The sequence below is a fragment of the Rana temporaria genome, chromosome 1 (genome assembly GCF_905171775.1).
Source record: "Rana temporaria chromosome 1, aRanTem1.1, whole genome shotgun sequence".
Lineage (NCBI taxonomy): Eukaryota > Metazoa > Chordata > Amphibia > Anura > Ranidae > Rana > Rana temporaria.
This window is the reverse complement of record NC_053489.1, coordinates 56647229-56665521: the sequence shown is the minus strand read 5'-3', so window position 1 is coordinate 56665521 and position 18293 is coordinate 56647229. Positions and strand designations below refer to the sequence as shown.

General features: G+C 47.9%; 1 protein-coding gene across 2 annotated transcripts in view; it reads right to left on the bottom strand.

The window, feature by feature from the left end:
* Positions 1-641: 641 nt before the first annotated feature.
* DNAJC21 (DnaJ heat shock protein family (Hsp40) member C21) overlaps positions 642-18293 on the bottom strand; it is a 69507-nt gene continuing 51855 nt past the window's right edge. Inside the window, exon 12 of one of the 2 annotated variants that reach the window (XM_040338233.1) lies at positions 642-1053. In XM_040338233.1, coding sequence (XP_040194167.1) covers positions 949-1053 — 105 coding nt within the window. In that variant the 3' untranslated portion in view covers positions 642-948. Of the gene's footprint in view, positions 1054-8085; positions 10080-18293 lie in introns of those variants that run through there. The other variant, XM_040338225.1, reaches the window with a different exon arrangement.

Here is an 18293-nt window from a genome sequence, read left to right as displayed (position 1 = left end):
AGCAGCAAAAAAAAAAAAAAAAAGAAGACCTAGACCAATAGAAGGTACTTTTTGGCATTACAAGTACATACTGTTAATACATTTTCTGGCTGCACTGTGCATAATTCTCCTCCAACATTTTCACAAGTCCCAGTGTGTAAGTTACACTTACAACCATTTTATTGCTCTGCAATGCTGCAAGTAAGGGCTCTTTCACACGTCCGTTCCGTTCGTCCGTTTTTTGGACGTCCGTTAACGGACCGCAATGCTTCCCTATGGGCTAGCGTCCGTTAGCGGATGAGCATCCGCTAACGTCCGTTAGCATCCGTCTGCGTTCGGTTCCGTTTTTTTGGACGGAAGAAAACCCTATTTTTCTTCCGTCTAAAAAACGGAACGGACGAAAACGGACGTTAACGGATGACCCGTTTATCATCCGTTCCGCTAACATACGTTTTTCTATGTAAAAAGCCCCCCAAAAAAAAAAAAAAAACGGATGAAAAAACGGATGGAAAAACTGATGCAAAAACGGATGGAAAAACTGATGCAAAAACTGATGAAAAACTGACGAAAAACTGACGAAAAACTGATGGAAAAACGGATCAACTGATGGAAAAAAAAACGGATCTGAAAAACTGAACGGACGTGTGAAAGAGCCCTTACAAATAAATTATGACAAAAGCAGACAACAATGTGAAGAAATCAGACACCTGGAACTTGAGTAGATGGAGACAAAAGAACAGTCCACATAAATCAGGTAAAACAAAGACAGAAAAGATTGGCGCAAATCAGAGGAAATAGGATCTGGTTAAAGTCCACAATCTGTTAAATGTCCATAAATAAAAAGGTCCATGTGAAGAAATGGCAGCTCAGTTCTGAGACCAAGAAGCAGCTCTGTAAGGGTGCAAGGAGGAAGGGTCAAGCACCAACTAATTGTAGCAACTGGGTTACTTTAATAAGGATAAAAAATAATCAATCAAAAGAAGAGTAAAAACTCAAGCATATCACCCTGTATCTATATGTTCTAGACCACACAGATGCCGGTCTCGATCTGAGGGTGGAGGGATGAGATCCAAACTATAAACAAAAGAAAAAAAAAACGCACAAATGTGCTATAAAGTTACGTTAATTAAAAGCTTCAGACACATACAAGATCATATCCTTCCCACTGCATGTGCCTATAAAAATGTGCAGCAGTTTGAGATCCAAACTGTCAGGAGCACCGGAGGCTCTCAGGCTTCCAGAGTCTGGAACGCAGAGCTCGGGGGATGCAACGTCACGTCAGGCCTGAAAAAGGAATACATGCTCCGCAAACACACTGCCTCATCCTTTCATCAGGTTCAGTCGTGACGTCACATCCGCCTGGGTCCACGGACTCAGGAAGCCAAGAGCCTCTGTCGCTCCTATCAGTTTGGCTCACCACCATTAGGCAGATCGACACAGGGATCGGTGTTGCCTGGACCTTTAGATAAAGTGCTTGAGTTTTTACTCATCTTGTGATTTGATATTTTTTATCCTTATTAAAGTAATCCAATTGCTACATTTATTTGGCGCTTGTCTTTTCCTCCTTGCACATAAACCAGATACTTGTTTTGGGGAGAGGCTGTTGGGTTCAATCACTCAAAGAGTCTTGTAAGCTCCAGCAAATAATTCAAGTCATACATCGGTGCTCTAGCAGCCCCTTGGAGGCTGGAGGTGAATGTATAGAACGTCTGTATTCCAGACATTCATGCATGGGTGCGTACTGCCCTAAACATCAATAGTATCTGGTGCACCATTCAGCCACAACAGCTTTCCACCTCTCAGACTTTTACAGGCTGCCAGCAGTGGGGCTATGGCCTTCCACCTTCACCAAAACACCAGGATCTCATACAGGGTTGGACTGGGACAATAATTTGGCCCTGGACTTCATCCAGACTGGCCCACTTAGACAGGTCTCTCCCATGGCGGCCGGACAACTCCCGCACACCCCCCCCCCCCCCCCCCCCCCGCGGTCACCCAAGCCCCCTCACTAGCCAATAGCCATTCTAATTTATTAGAGTAGAACGGCTGGTACTGGTACTCTTATAGGCAAGACCAGTGGGGAAGGTAGACATTATTTCACCCGGGGCAAAGAATCAGTTCGGTGCCCCCCCTTATGGGACAAGATTAGGCAGAAGTGAGAAGCTCCCAGGCCATAGCTGTTGAGTCAGCTGTCTGTCCCCTCCCCCATGCTCCTCTGTCCCCCCCAGGTGAGCGCTGCGGGGAGGGAGAGACAGAGGAGCGAAGGGAGGCGGCGGTCCGCTGTCACTGAAACTGGCCCACTGAGCCATCGGCCCACCGGGAAACTCCCGGTAGTCCCAATGGCCAGTCCATCCCTGATCTCATGCATTGGGACACAAGCTCTTACAATTAGGATACCTGTCAAGGCTTTGTTTGCTGCCCGTTTTCCCACTGGTGAGAATCACGCTTACGATTTGTCCTGCTGACCACTGTCACACCAACATAAGGTGATGGGAAATCCAAACTTGTAGAGCTTTCACCAGAACAAGATTAGAGGGCAAATCATTCACTGGGAGACAACTGACAAGGGCTTTTAACCCTACCCTCCCACAATATAAAACAAGAGTAGTGGAAGCAAGATTTTTTTTAATATTTTTTTTTCAATTATTTTTTATTGACAAATTATTCATGTGCAAAATTGTAGAACATTAAAGTCCAATTTAACGTTTAGTTTAAACTAGCCAAATACATACCAGGGGCATACAACAAAAAATGTGTGCAATGTCTGCAGGGGTGCCAACTTCAAATTCATCGTGGGCCGAACCAGCACTGTGGTTGTCCTGAAAAGGCAGGTTGTACCTATAAGACTAGATGTCCACAGCACATCATTACCCCCACCCACATCAGATGTCAAGAGTCGTCCACCTTCCATTACATGACAGTGCACCCACCTTTATCTTGTGCCACTCTTGGGAAGAAACTGGGGGCAGAGCCGGGAAGCAGAAAGTGCAGGGTCTGGAGGAGGATCAGAGGAGGGCTGGAGTCTGCTGAGACCAGGGAGGGGTGGAGGAAAATTGTGCTTTCTGCTGCCAACTGCCGAGACAGGGGGAGCAGAAACGAGCCTCTCCACGTGTGCACAGAATGTGGCGAAGGAGGTCTGTCCATCTCTCTGCTGCCAACTACTGAGGCAAGATGGGGGCAGAGACAAGGGGGGTTCCACAGCTACAGGAGAGGTGCGAAGGTCACATAAAATGGCCCAAGAGCCTTGTTTGTGACACGAGTCTTATAGATTTATGTTTTTTTTTACAAAGCAGCCACAAACTGAAAGGCCACTGTATGTCAGCAGGGATCATGCTGCAGAGATCCAACACACACCCTGCTAAATTAAGCCTGGTTCACACCTATGCATTTGTTTCACTTTTTTGCAGAAACACACTACAGTCCATTTATCATGGTTTCCTATGGAGGTAGTTCACATCTGAGCATTTTATAAAAACAGCCAGGGACTCCGATTTTTGGTTTTATAGACTTTAATGGATGAAAAATGTGTATTGCAAAATGCACCTTGAATATGCAACCTGCAACAGTGTGAATCAGGCCTCAGAGTGCATGTTCCCTGCTGATTGTACAAGTCAAATGGAGCGTTGGGGTGTGTCAGGCCTCATACACACGACCGAACATGTCTGCTGAAACTGGTCCGCGGACATGTCCGACCGTGTGTAGGGCCTAGCGGACCGGATTCCTGGCCGAGCGGACAGGTTTCCAGCGGACAAAAGTTTCTTAGCATGCTAAGAAACATGTCCGCTGGAAAGCTGTCCGTCGGACATGTCAGATGGTCAGTACGACTCATCGGACATGTCCACTGGCCCGAAATCCCGTGCATGCGTCAAAGTGATTCGACGAATGCGTGGAAGCATTGAACTTCCAGGTTTGCGCATGTCGCCGCGTCATCGTCACCGCGTTTTCTGTTCCGCGGGGAATTTGGTCTGATGGTGTGTACACACATCAGACCAAATTCTGCCAGCAGACATGTCCGATGAACGGTCCGCGGACCGTTTTCATCGGACATGTCGGGTCGTGTGTACGAGGCCTCAGACTTCTGTAGAGAGATCACTGCTTCCACACAGAGTGAAAAGGGTCCGTCTCTGCAGCATGCTGGAAGGGGACAGGTTTTTAAATCAACCAATCAGCTGCTTTCCACAGAAAGCAAAACTTGGGAGACTTTATAGACTTTTTGCTAATTTGCTTGATGAATGTTTAGAGGAACATTCATCAAACAAATTAGCAAAAAATGTAGAAGCAAATCAGGCTGTCAGTTATCAGTCTATACGCCTGTTTCTCTGCAACCTCTGTACCTTAAAGCAGAGGTTCACCCTAAAAACATGTATATAACATTACATTCTGCATACTTCCAACATTTACAGTATGCGGTTTGTTTTTTGCTGTACATACTGTATTATTGCTATTTTCCACCCGGCTTCCGGCTGCTCACTCCCGCGGGAGTAGGCATTCCTATGCAGAGGCGCAGTGTCATGTTGGACTTCGCCCAGATGATTGACGTCCTGAGAAAAACTCCCCCCCCCCCCGGCGGATAAGGCGCGTCACGAGTTTCCGAAAGTAGCCGAACTGCGAGTCGGCTCTATACGGCGCCTCCGTATGTATGCAGAATGTAATGTTATATACATGTTTTTAGGGAGAACTTCCGCTTTAATCCTGGGCAGAAAAAGGTGACAGATTTTCACTCAAAACAGATGAACAATTAAGAAGTGGTCAGGGTCAGGTTTTAGTTTGTCCCTGCGCTATTTTAAAGCAGCGAATAAGGAGATAAGGAATTTAGGAACACTACGTAATTGTAATAAATCTGTTTTCGGTCAGGGCTCCTGTTTAGTATTGTTTGGCTTTGCAACAGAATTGACACACACACATCCCTTTTCTGTTCTGATGCACCTAGAATGTATTTAGCGATTTTAACTGAAAGTTCAATTGGCTTTAGCTCATGTCAAAAACATTAGGACGTGAATGAGCCCCAACATTTCTGTATCTGAGTTTCAAGCACCAAAAGCAGAGCAAAATTTTATTTACACATTATATAAATTAATGTTAGGACATGGGACTGTGTCTGTCACATTAGGCTCAATTCACAAAGCCGACACATCAGGATCCTTACTTGCAAAAAAAAAAAATACATTTTCTGCTGAATCAAGTGAGATTTGAAAATAACAGTCTCATGACCAAGATAAAGATTTTTAGCTTTGGGATAAAGCTTTGTGAATTGTGCCTATTTTATGCCCAATTTTCCTTTTGAGATGACGCAAACATTTTATATACACCGATTATTTAGAGCACCGAGGCTTTAGTTATCTTTAACCACTTCTGTGTTAATATACCGTATTTATCGGCGAATACCGCGCATTTTTTTGCCCTGAAAATCAGGGCAAAATCGTGGGTGCGCGGTATACGCAGATACCTGCGCCGAGGTTGAATACTGCGCCGGCATATACCGAGCCCAGTACACTCGTGTATCGTCGGCCAGTCTCGGCTCCTCTCGCGCTGACATCCTGGACGTATAGGACGTCAGCGCGAGAGTTGCCGAGCCTGCCCGACGATACACGAGTGTACTGCACTCGGTATATGTCGGCACAGTATTCAAACTCGGCGCGAGAAACGAGCGGCGAGGACGCCGCAGAAGGACGCCGGACCCGACGAAGAGGACACCCGAAGCCACAGACGGACACCAGACCCTGCGAGGCCGCCGCGCAAGACACCAAAACTAAGTACAAAAAAATATTTTTTCCACAGGAATTGGGGCAACTTTAGGGGTGCGCGCTATACGCGGGAGCGCGCTATACCCCGATAAATACGGTATGTAAAAACATTGGAAATATTCCTTAAGGCTCCATGCAAAAAAGAAAGCTGGAAGAAAGCCGCTCATAATAGCATTTTTGGGCCAGCTTTTAGCAGCCGCAACCTTTTTTTTTTTTTATCCGCTTACAAATCGCTCCCAAAAACAAATTTTGTGCTCCTCGATTGTTAAAGCTTCAATAACGCTTCTAGACTAAAATAGTGCGATAACACCATTTGCTTCTACAAGCAAAAAAAAATAAATATATATATAAAAATGATCAAACGCTGCTGCTAGCTATTGTGCACGGAGCCTTAAACTGAAAATCTCTTTTAAAAGGATAAGTTCACCTTTGTAAAAATAAAATTAAAAAAACGAATGAACATCTTTTTGCAGATCGCAAAACATTTTTTCTTCATGAGCCTGCAAAGCAGATCGCGGCTGTCATGCAGGGCTCTTGTAGACAGTCTGTTGTAAGCTGTCTGCTCATACAGGCAGGAAGTTACACACTGTCCGGAAGAGCCCATAAATTACCCGCTCAACAACACCCCAGTAGTTTATTGAGAACTACAACCTGACAGCCACTGAACACTGTAAATGAATGATGTGGCTGGGTGGGCGGAGCCCGGCGTGGCTGTGTGTTTTTTTTTATTATTGTTATGACAGCAAGGAAAGGGGGGGGGGGGGGGATCGGCAAACATTAGATCAGTGTGATTGGTGGTCACATGATAGGGAGCTGGCCCAGCCAGCTACCGATCGTTAGTAGGGATCAGCTCTCTCTCTCTGTGCTGGAAGTGTGCTATGAGCACAGAAACCATCAGCCACCCAGTGATAAATATGTGCAGAGTGTGGGTGTTAAATTCCACCTTTTGCCGACACACACACACACACACACACACACACACACACACACACACACGTGTTTACACATGGGGGCAACAGGTCAAAAAACACAAGTCAACAAGAATTGCATGATTATATGTATAAATAAAATAAAAAAACCTCTGTACCCGGGAGACCTGGGAGCTTTTTGAAGTTATTCCACCAACTCACTTACTGTCCCACTATCCACCACAGTGATCAATAACGGCGCTCTTTTTGGATAGTGGGACATTGGGTAACAGAAGACAGAGCTTATCTATCAAGTCAGAGAAGTCATGCTACTAGTTACAGATTAGGTACAGAGTTCCCCAGCACAGGCCGATGCAAGTAATGGACTTACTCTAAAAAGGTGGCCATACATATTTACTTTTTTTACATTCAGCCCGTGGGCTGAATAAAAAAATCGCTTTCACAGAAGTTGATCAAATGGAGACAGGCAGATAGAAATTGGGTCGATCCCTGCCGAATTGGCTGCATTTTGATCAGTGTATGGCCAACTTTGGAAAAGGCTGACAGGTATGCTTAACCGCTTAAGGAGCGCCGCACGCAGATTTTTGTCGATAGAATGGCATGGACAGGCAAATGGGCGTACAGATGTGTCCCCTTTAATTTGCCACCGTGTGGTTCGCGCTCGTGAACCTGATGCGAGCTCCGTGATCGTGTCCGCGGACTAGCCCCGCGATCGTGTCATTGAGCTTATGAACGGGAGATGTCAGAGTAAATACAATATCTCCCCGTTCTTCCTAGTGACATGTCACTGATCGAATGCTCCCTCATCGGGAGCAGCGATCAGCGACATGTCACTCGTAGCCACGCCCTCTATCAGTTGGAATCACTCCCTAGGACATACTTAACCCCTTCAGAGCCCCCTACAGGTTAACCCATTTTCACTGTAATCGGTGCATTTTTATAGCACTGATCGCTTTAAAATGACAATGATCCCAAAATGGTGTCAAAAGTGTCCGATGTGTGCGTCAATGTCGCAGTCACGATAAAAAAAAAAAAAAAAAAAGATTGCCGCCATTACTAGTAAAAAAAAAAATATTAATAAAAATGCCATAAAACTATCCCCTATTTTGTAGATGCTATAACTTTTGCGCAAACCAATCAATATACGCTTATACCAAAAATATGTAGAAGAATACGTATCGGCCTAAACTGAGGAAAAATGTGTGTATGTGTATATATATATATATATATATATATATATATATATATATATATATATATATATAAATATAAAATATTTTTTGGGGGGATATTTATTATAGCAAAAAGTAAAAAATATTGCATTGTTTTCAAAACTGTCGCTCTATTTTTGTTTATAGTGCAAAAAATAAAAAGAGGTGATCAAATACCACCAAAAGAAAGCTCTATTTGTGGGGAAAAATTATTTTTTTTCCTTGCCAAATGCACTACACTGGGGAACCAGTATTGGGATGGGTACACCCCACTGCAAGTGAGGAATTTACTCTTCCTGAAGTTGAGCTTTGGGAGTACAAAAGCTAAATACACAACAAATGTTCAATGATGTCATAGTTTACCATCCTGGACAGATTCCCATAATAATCCCATTTTGAAAATAAAATACAATCTCATTTTGTTCCCTGGTATTCGATTTCTTCCTGTTGTAAACAAATACCGAGACCATTGCCATGAATGCGTTTCTTTCTGTATCTTGGATAGTTCTAAAGTTGTATTGTGGAATTTAAAGGGCAGAAGCACCTTTATCACAACTCCTCAGACTCACCCCACACCCTCTGCCATATTATACAGCAAAATTCTAATTGGAACCAAACATGAGGAATTTGCAGAAGTCTACACAGTCTAGAGTGCCCTGAGACGGCACAGACATTTTTAGTCTGTAACGTTCTCCAAATCTGATACATGCCTGACTACGGGTGGAAAAATTATTTCCCAGCACAAATGCTGAGCAAAAAAGAAGAACACTGTGCCAGCCAGGCCAGGCCAAGACAAGCAGGCCTTAAAGAGGTGGTCCAGCCCCCTTCAGAAAAAAAATACTGTAGCTGATGACTTTTAATATTCGGATACTTACCTGTCCAGGGATCCCACGTTGTCTTCACCCCTGCTGATTTTTCCATCTGCTCTCAGGTGCTGCCGCCATTGCTTGTAAGGGAAACAAGCAGTGAAGCCTTGCGGCTTATCACAGCCAGTTCCCTACTGCGCCAAGCATGTTGCGCTTTGTGCCGAACCACGGCGAGATAACCCGGAAATGGAAATAGGTACCTGTCAAAAAAAAAAATGTGGCACTGAAGCGGGGGTGGTGGAGTTAGATAAGTGGAGCTTGCACTTTTAAGTGGAACTCCGCTTTAACCTTTCATGAACAAAGATCACTAAAGTCTAGAAGCCCAGACCACATTTAGCAGTCTCAGCAAGGCTATGAATAGTTTGTCTACATAAATACATTTTCATTTCTTTTACAGACATAAGGCTTGTTATACTGTTTTGATAACCTGTTAGAAGGTAAAAGTTTTTTTTTTATATTGTAATTGTATCTGATAATTACCATATTAAACAGAGGACTGTAAGCCTTCTTCAAGCTCAAGTGGCCTCTGCAGGCCAAAGAAGTTTGAAGTGGCCATTTCAGGCTGGACTCTGATCTATGATCAGGAACCATGCTGAGTTGACGCCAATAATAAGTAGAGACCCTAGCATTCCTACCTATCAAATTAAGTATATAAAACATTCTCTCAGCAATGGGATTCATGGTTAACCTACAGATTGCGGATGCTTCTTGTAAATCTCACTTATGCGGTTCCATTTCAAAATTTGCAAGATAGGGGGGTGTGAAGTACAGATTGCTGTGATAAAGGTGCATTTAACCTTTAAAAGTGAAACAAACATTGCAAAGGAAGTATGGTTGTAACACACGACCTTAAAAAATCTTCCCATGTGACCAGAAGACAAGTGCACATGTAGACGGATCAGTATGAAAAATTATTACAGCGTTGTTTTGTTTAAGCAGAAGCGGACAGTTTAGCTGAAAGGTCACGGACAGCTGTAGCCCAAAATGACTGCTTCTAATGGCTTAGCAGGCATTTCCCTCAGTGGATGGTCATCAGTCCTTAAATAAATAGGGGACAACAGCTTGTGCATCTCCAGCAGAAACCCAGACTGTAGACACTAGGAGAACCTGGAGGCGGTTTTCTCCTATTACACAGCCTGGACGGCCTGTAGTGATTAGCAAGTCCAGTTCAGTACCATCATAAGGAGGTCATTTATTTTTCCGTTTGTCTTTTTTAGGCTTGGGAGTTGCTGCATTTGCTGGTGGGTTACCAGTGGCCAGCGAGTGTCCTGTAGACTTAAGGTGACTAAAGAGTTTATTCCGCGTTGGAAACACAGAAGTGCAGGTGTTGCATCGAAGTGGGACAAAAGTCTGTAAGATAAAAAAAGAAAAAATGCAGGAACAGTTACTCAATATATAAAACAAGTGAACATTCAAGGTGGCTAAAGTGTACATAATTCTACTGTGGATGATCGAAACCCCCCCCCCCCCCCCCCCCAAAAAAAAACACTTGCTTAACCCACTTCAGCCCCGGACCATTTTGCTGGTCAATGACCAGGCCACTTTTTGCAATTCGGCACTGCGTCGCTTTAACTGACAATTGCTCGGTCGTGCGACGTGGCTCCCAAACAAAATTGGCGTCTTTTTCCCCACAAATAGAGCTTTCGTTTGGTGGTATTTGATCACCTCTGTGGTTTTAATTTTTTGGCGCTATAAACAAAAACAGAGCGACAATTTTGAAAAAAAAAAAAAAAAAAGAATATTTTTTACTTTTTGCTGTAATAAATATCCCCCAAAAATATATAAAAAAAATATATTTTTCCTCAGTTTAGGCCGGTACGTATTCTTCTACATATTTTTCGTAAAAGAGATGGCATCAATATGCGATTTTTATCGGTACTGTGACATTATGGCGGACACTTCGGACACTTTTGACACATTTTTGGGACCATTGGCATTTTTATAGCGATCAGTGCTATAAAAATGCATTCATTACTGTAAAAATGTCACTGGCAGGGAAGGGGTTAACACTAGGGGGCGAGGAAGGGGTTAATTATGTTCCCTGGGTGTGTTCTAACTGAAGGGGGGGGGGGTGGGACTGACTAGGGGAAATGACAGATCACTGTTCATACATTGCATGGACGGTCAGTCATTTCTCCCCTGACAGGACCGGGAGCTGTGTGTTTACACACACAGCTCCCGGTTCTCGCTCTAACGAGCAATTGCGGGTGCCCGGCAGTGATCGCGCCCGCCGGGCACACTTGTTGGCACCAGGGGGCGAGCGCTACCGGAGGCGCCCCCCTAGTGGCTGAAATGCAAAATCATGTAATATTATGTGATGTAAAACTGTGACGGCTGGTCGGCAACTGGTTAACTGCATTTACATGAATGTGCGACTGTCTGTACAGACACTTCCAATAAGAAATGTCATGTTTTCCTTGTTTGATAAGGTCATGCACTATTATGACAGAAGAATTCTCTGGTAAATGTCAGATTACCTACTTTAAAAAATATGTCCCAAACATTCACTACAGGTGTATTTCCCTGCTGCATGCGTTTTAAATTACATTGATTGAGTCCCTGTCCGTGAATGTTCCATTTCCTGCTTCATAACTTTGCCCCCTCTCAGTATTTTGTATAGTTTTGTGTAAATGTAGCAACTTAGATTTCCTACTCACGCTGTCTTGTCTGTATATTCGCTTTGTAAACTGCATTCTGGATCCACCATGATTAACCCTTTTGGCGCCAGAGCCTCCTGACCCTTTAAGCCTAGGTTCACACTGATGCGATATCCAGCGCAATTACAGCGCTGGTTTCTGTACTGCATCTCTCCTGCAGGCTGCAAACTGCTGTGGGACACCCCCAGATGGGTTCACAGATCGCAGTGCGAACTGTAAACTCGCACAGGAATCGGATTGCATAGGTGAGAACACTCATATGATCCGATTCTAGTGTGGGGAAAAACAAGTCCTTGCACTTTATTCTGTGCGAATCTAATGCGAGTTCAGCAATACAACGGTATGGCTCAACTCCCATCTCATCTCGGGTGCAAATCACATGCGATGTCTGCGATTACACTGTAGTGAACCAGGGCTAACAGTCTTTAGATGCTGGGGGCAGGGTCTATGATCATGTGACCGCCGTGAAAGCTTCCGATTGCGACTTTCTGTTAGCTGCCGGTAACTGTCAGGGGCGAATGAGAGCCCGCATTTTTGCATGCCCTTGGCGCCAATAGGTTAAAATATATATTTCAAGATATAGTTTGCCTTTTGCAAAAAGGTACATGCACCAAATGATTAAAATGAAAAATGTGCATTTATTAAATTTTTGAAGTTCATGGCAACCACAATCAGTGTATCTTGGGTGCCAAGCACAGGCCCCTGTATAGTTTACCCCAGCCTTGTAAGGAAGTACAGACCTTCTGTTATGGGACTGGAGCAATCAATGTAGTACAAGTGTGGGTGACAGATGGGACTAGCATATAATATATAATTATTGTAGATGGGATTTGGTCTTCCCATTCATTGATGCCACGCACAACCATGTTAAATTTAAAGGAGTTGTAAAAGGCACAAAGTTTATCATCTTAATGTTTTCTATTCTGTGTGTAGCAGCCCCCCCCCAGCACCTCCCCAATTACCTACTCAAGCTCCTTCTCTCTCCAGCGATGTCCACAATCCCCTCAGCCATCCAGTACACTCCTCCTGATTGGCTGAGACAAAGCAGCGGCGCCATTTGCTCCCGCGGCTGTCAAAGTCAGCCAGCCAATCAGGGGAGAGAAGGGGCGGGACCAGGTCGGAACTCAGTGTCTGAATGGTTCAACAGAGCTCTGTCTCGGCTTGGGTGCCCCCTGTAACAAGCTGCTGGTCGAGGGGCACTCAAAGGAGGGAGGGGCTAGGGCCAGCAACGAGGGACCCAAGAAGAGGAGGATCCGGGCTACTCTGTGCAAAACCAACTGCACAGAGGAGGTAAGTATAACAGGGGGGAATGGTGCTGGCCACTGTAGGGTGTTGGCTCACCTTTTCATTTTTTGTGACCTTTTATACAGGCTTCCCCTAGAAAAAAAAAAAAGGATTTTTGTACTCACCGTAAAATCCATTTCTCTGAGTTCATAGACGGACACAGCCTTCATTGACCTTAGGGTTATGCTTCTTCCTACCAGGAGATTTAGGCAGAATTCTACAGCACTTAAGGTGTTAAAAACTTTCCTTCATGCCGCTCCTCCCAGGGGGCGTGGCTCCCCCAGGCATAACCCCCACTCTGCTCTAGCAGCTTCAGTTCGTAACAAGCAGTACAAACCAAGGAGGGGTGGGTGCTGTGTCCGTCTATGAACTCAGAGAAATGGATTTTACGGTGAGTACAAAAATCCTTTTTTCTCTTTCGTTCATAGACGGACACAGCCTTCATTGACCTTAGGGACGTCCCCAAGCAGTGTAAAAAAATTCGAGGGGTGGGAAAATAACACAGCAAAAACAGGTTACACCCCAAACAAAAACCGGAGTTACTCAACGGAGGAACTCCAACCTTAAACTGCCGCCTGTAACACCCTGCGGCCGAAGGAGGCATCAGAAGATGCACTCACATCCACCATATAAAACTTTGAAAAAGCGTGGACCGACGACCAGGTCGCAGCCTTACACACCTGTAACACAGAGGCTTGGTGTCGGAAAGCCCAGGAGGCCCTGATCGTCCTGGTCGAATGCGCCGTGACCCGAAAGGGAGCGCCCGCTCTTCAGGGCATAGGCCTGAAGCACAATCCGTCGGATCCACCTGGAAATGGTGGCCGACGAGACTGCCAGGCCCTTACTGGGACCGGACACAGACACGAACAGCGAGTCCAACTTCCGGAACGGAGCTGTCGCCGACAAGTAAACTCGAAGGGCCCGAACCACATCCAGAGAATGTAAAACGGCTTCCTTCGGGTTCTTCGGCTGAGGACATAATGATGGAACAACAATGTCCTCGTTAATGTGAAAGGTCGAAACGACCTTCGGAAGAAAAGAAGGCCGCGGGCGCAGCACCGCCTTATCCTGATGGATGACCAAGTAAGGAGCCTTGCAAGACAAGGCCGCCAGTTCAGACACTCGTCTGATAGAGGTAATAGCTACCAGAAAGACCACCTTCTGCGACAAGGTCAGCAAAGGGATCTCCCGAATGTCCTCAAAGGGGGCACGCTGAAGCGCCGAGAGGACCAATTCAAGTCCCAAGAAGGTAGCGGAGGGCGCACCGGGGGGGCCACATGCCGGACCCCCTGCACAAACGTGCGAACCAAAGAATTCGCTGCCAAGGGACGCTGAAAATAAACAGCCAGAGCAGAAATCTGGCTCTTGATCGTGCTCAAGGCAAGAGCCTGGTCCACTCCCCGCTGTAGGAACAGCAGGATCCGGGACACCACGTAAGTACGGGGGTGCCACTTCATCTCCTCACACATAGAGATGTATGCTTTCCATGTACGATGTAAATTTTTCGAGAAGTGGACTTCCGTGCACGCAGCATGGTAGAGATTACCGGGCCCGACAGGCTCCGGTCCTTCAGTACCTGGTTCTCAACAGCCACGCCGTTAAAGCCAGTGACCGTAAAGCAGGATGGAAGATCGGGCCCTGAGACAGGAGATCTTCCCTCAGAGGCAGACGCCAGGGGGCGTCTGCCACCAGACGTACCAGGTCTGCGTACCAAGAGCGACGCGGCCAATCTGGGGCGATCAGGATCGTTGGAATCCCTTCGGCTTCCACCCTGCGCAGCAGGCGGGGTAGGAGCCTTAGAGGAGGGAAGGCGTAAATCAGGTGATATTGACCCCAGGGAGCCACTAACGCGTCTGACGCGTCTGCCCACGGGTCCTTTGACCTGGCCACAAACCGTGGTACCTTCCGATTGAGACGGGACGCCAGAAGGTCCACGTCTGGAGTGCCCCATTTTTGGCACAGGACCTGAAACACCTCCGGGTGGAGAGACCACTCCCCTTGATCCAGAGTCGTGCGACTTAGGAAGTCGGCTTGCCAATTCAGAACTCCCGGAATGTATACCGCCGACAGAGCCGGAACGGACCTTTCGGCCCACCGAAGTATGTGAGCGACCTCCGTCGCTGCGGCCGAGCTCCTTGTGCCGCCCTGATGGTTGACGTACACCACGGCCGTGGCGTTGTCGGACTGGATCCTGACAGGACGGCTCTGTAGCTCCAGCGACCACCTGACAAGGCACAGCTTGATTGCTCGGAGCTCCAGGATATTGATCGGCAGGCGGGACTCCTCCCGAGTCCAGCGCCCCTGGGCTGACTGGGTGCCCCAGACGCCCCCCCAGCCGAAGAGGCTGGCATCCGTCGTGACCACTGTCCAGCGGCACGGAAGAAAAGACTTCCCGGACCGAAGCACCGGAGACGTCAGCCACCATGCCAGGGAAGACTTGGCCAGATGGCTCAACCGAATCTGGCGATCCAGAGAAGATGGGACCCTGTCCCATCGTGACAGAATCTCCTTCTGTAGTACCCTGGTGTGGAATTGGGCATACGGAACCGCCTCGAAGGAGGCCACCATCAGACCCAGAACCCGCATGCAGAAGCGAAGAGACGACCACTTCTGGGCATAACTGTCTCACTGCAGATTGCAGGGTCAGCAGTTTTTTTGATGGGAGGAACACTTTTGCCTCCCCCGAATCCAAAACCAGCCCCAGGTGTTCCAGCCTCTGGGACGGAACCAACACTGATTTTCTGAGATTCAGAAGCCAGCCGAACTCCTGCAGAGTCCGACACGTGATGGACACGTCCTCCTCTAACTCTGAGCCTGAAGAAGCTCTCAGGAGAAGGTCGTCCAGGTATCCCACGATAGCGATCCCTCGCTGCCTTAGCAAGGCCAGGATCGGGGCGAGCACCTTGGTGAACACCCGTGGTGCCGACGCCAGCCCGAACGGGAGGGCCACGAATTGATAGTGGTCCTCCCCGATCGCAAAGCGCAGATACCTTTGGTGGCTTGTGCAAACGGGAACATGCAGGTATGCGTCCATGATGTCTAAGGACGCCATGAAGTCCGCCTGGTGGAGGGACGCTATTATAGAACGGACCGACTCCATCCTGAATCGCTGCACCTTGACAAAGGAGTTGAGGGCCTTTAGGTCCAGGACAGGGCGAACCCCTCCCTTCTTGGGGACCACGAACAGATTGGAGTAGAACCCCTGAAACCGTTCCAGCGAGGGGACCGGCACAACCACCCCCCTGTCCAGAAGATCCTGGACAGCCCCGGACAGGGCTAGCCGACGATCCGGAGGAAGCTGGAGGTTGGATGGAAAAAATCTGTTTGGAGGACAAGAAAGGAACTCTATCTTGTACCCCGAGGCGACCCCCTTGCAAACCCAACGGTCGGATAGACGAGAATTCCACCGATCCGCAAAGTCGTGAAGCCGTCCCCCCACCCGAGACCCGGGTGGGGGCAGACCTTCATGCGGAAGCAGGCTTGTCCGCAGGCTTGTTCGGTTTGTTGAACCAGGGGCGCTTACGCCCGGCAGCAGGGGCTTTTGCACCTTGCTGACCTTTTCCAGCCGCGCTGGGCACATGAAAAAAACGCTTAGGGGTAGTAAAAGTAGGACCTTGCTTGCGGCGAGGTTCCTTACCCTTCCCCGACTGAGGGAGCAAGGTGCTCTTACCTCCAGTGTATCCTTAATGATGTCATGCAGGGATGCCCCAAAAAGCCGTCCGCCCTTAAAGGGCAAATCTACCAAGGCCTTTTTTGAGGACTGATCAGCCGACCAGCACTCCAGCCATATAAGGCGGCGCAGAACCACTGCGTAGACAGAAGCCCTGGAAAGCAAAGGAATCGAATCCATAGCCGCCTCACAGAGAAACTTCTGACCCTGAATCAACTGTTCAGCCAGGTCCCTAGAGGACTCGGAAGCACCTTGGACCTCCAGATCCTGCAGCAGGAGCTTCGCCCTTTCAGTTAGCGTCTGAGCAACCAGGGCTCCGGCCAGAGCCGGCCTTACCGCCGAACCCACCACCGAGAACAGGGAGCGGGCCACGGCCTCCACTCTCCTATCAGCGGGGTCCTTGAAAGCAGGAGCCCCCTCCACAGGCAACGTAGTAGCCTTACTCAGTCTGGACACAGGAGGGTCCACCGACGGAGGAGTGACCCACTTTTTTAAAAAGTCCTCCTCCAGGGGGTAACGGGTAGCAAAGCTTTTAGGAACCGTAAAAGCCTTTTGCGGTGTATCCCATTCCTTATACAACATATTGTCTAAATAAGGAACACAGGGGAATACCTTAGCGGTACGCGGTGGTTTGCGGAATCCAAAAGGGACTGACACCGCTGGTGTCTCCGCCACATCCTCTAAATGAAGAGTCTCACGCACCGCAGTAATAAGAGCTCCAACAAATTCCTTGTCAGCAGACTCCGCAGCAGAGTCATCCTCGCTGTCCATGTGGGTTAAGTCCGCATCCTCTGACACGACAGAACCAGAAGCAGCAATAGCGTTGTCAGATTCTGCGTCAGAGATATCCCCAGAAACAGCCTCCGGGGGGGGGGGCGCTTTTTTTACCCCCCAACCGAGCACTGGCTGCTTCAAACCTGGTGAGAAAGACTCCAGGACAGCCGACACCGACTCAACAGATGTGGCAGGGGAAGGGGCGCTAAGGGTTAATTCTGGCATTGTGAGGAATGAGGGGCCCGATTCAGGCTCCATATTGCCGTTGCCGTTTCACCCCTACTGCCAAGGGCAGGAAAAAATTCCCCCACAGGTCACCTCCCGGCCGCTAGAGCACAGTATGGGGCCCCCTGAGACTCACCACCCCCTGGTACAGCGCGGTCTGTGAAGGCAAGTGTGTGCTGAGGAGGAGCTGCAGCGCTGCGTCTGTCCCCTCAGATGATTCGCGGTCTTTTTTCCCCGCCGAAACGGCCACTAGAGGCCGAACTAGTGCTAAAAACGGCGCCGGCCACAAGAAAATGGCCGCCGAATAATACAAGCGCGGCTCCGGCAAAATGGCCGCCGTTGCGCAGTTTTAAAAAGACAGTGTACCCAAAAATGACAGTACACCAAAACAGTACACAGCACACACAAAAATGCCCAGAATGTCCACCACAGTCCCCTGCAGTGACACAGAACAGCCCCAGCCATACCACGAGTGAAAAAAATGAGCCCCAGAGAAAAAAAACCCCTGCACAGCCGTCACCCAAAGGGGGAAGGAGGGAGAGGAATAAGGGAGAGAGGAAAGCAGGGAAAAACCCTCAGTCGACCTCCCAAGGGAAACATTCCAGCCAGACCACTTACCTGAGTAAGGGGCCACTACTTACCTGTCCTGCGACTACCCGGCTGGAGGTATCCCAGACAGAACCAACGTCCGCGAACGGCATGGCTGTCGGCCAGACACACTGTGACAAGGCCATAGAGACCGGTCATATGTGTGCCCTAGAACCGAAGTTCCCCGGCCGCCCGTGGAGCAATGGGGCCTGTCGTGGACGTCCCAAAGCGGAGCTGAGGGCTGGCACACGCTCGAAGGCCGAACCTGGGGGGACTACAAGGGTCGAGGACCCAGCCTGTCACCCAGTCGGCTGTTGATAGAAGAATCGCAGGATTCAAAAATAAAAATAAAAATAAAAATAAAAA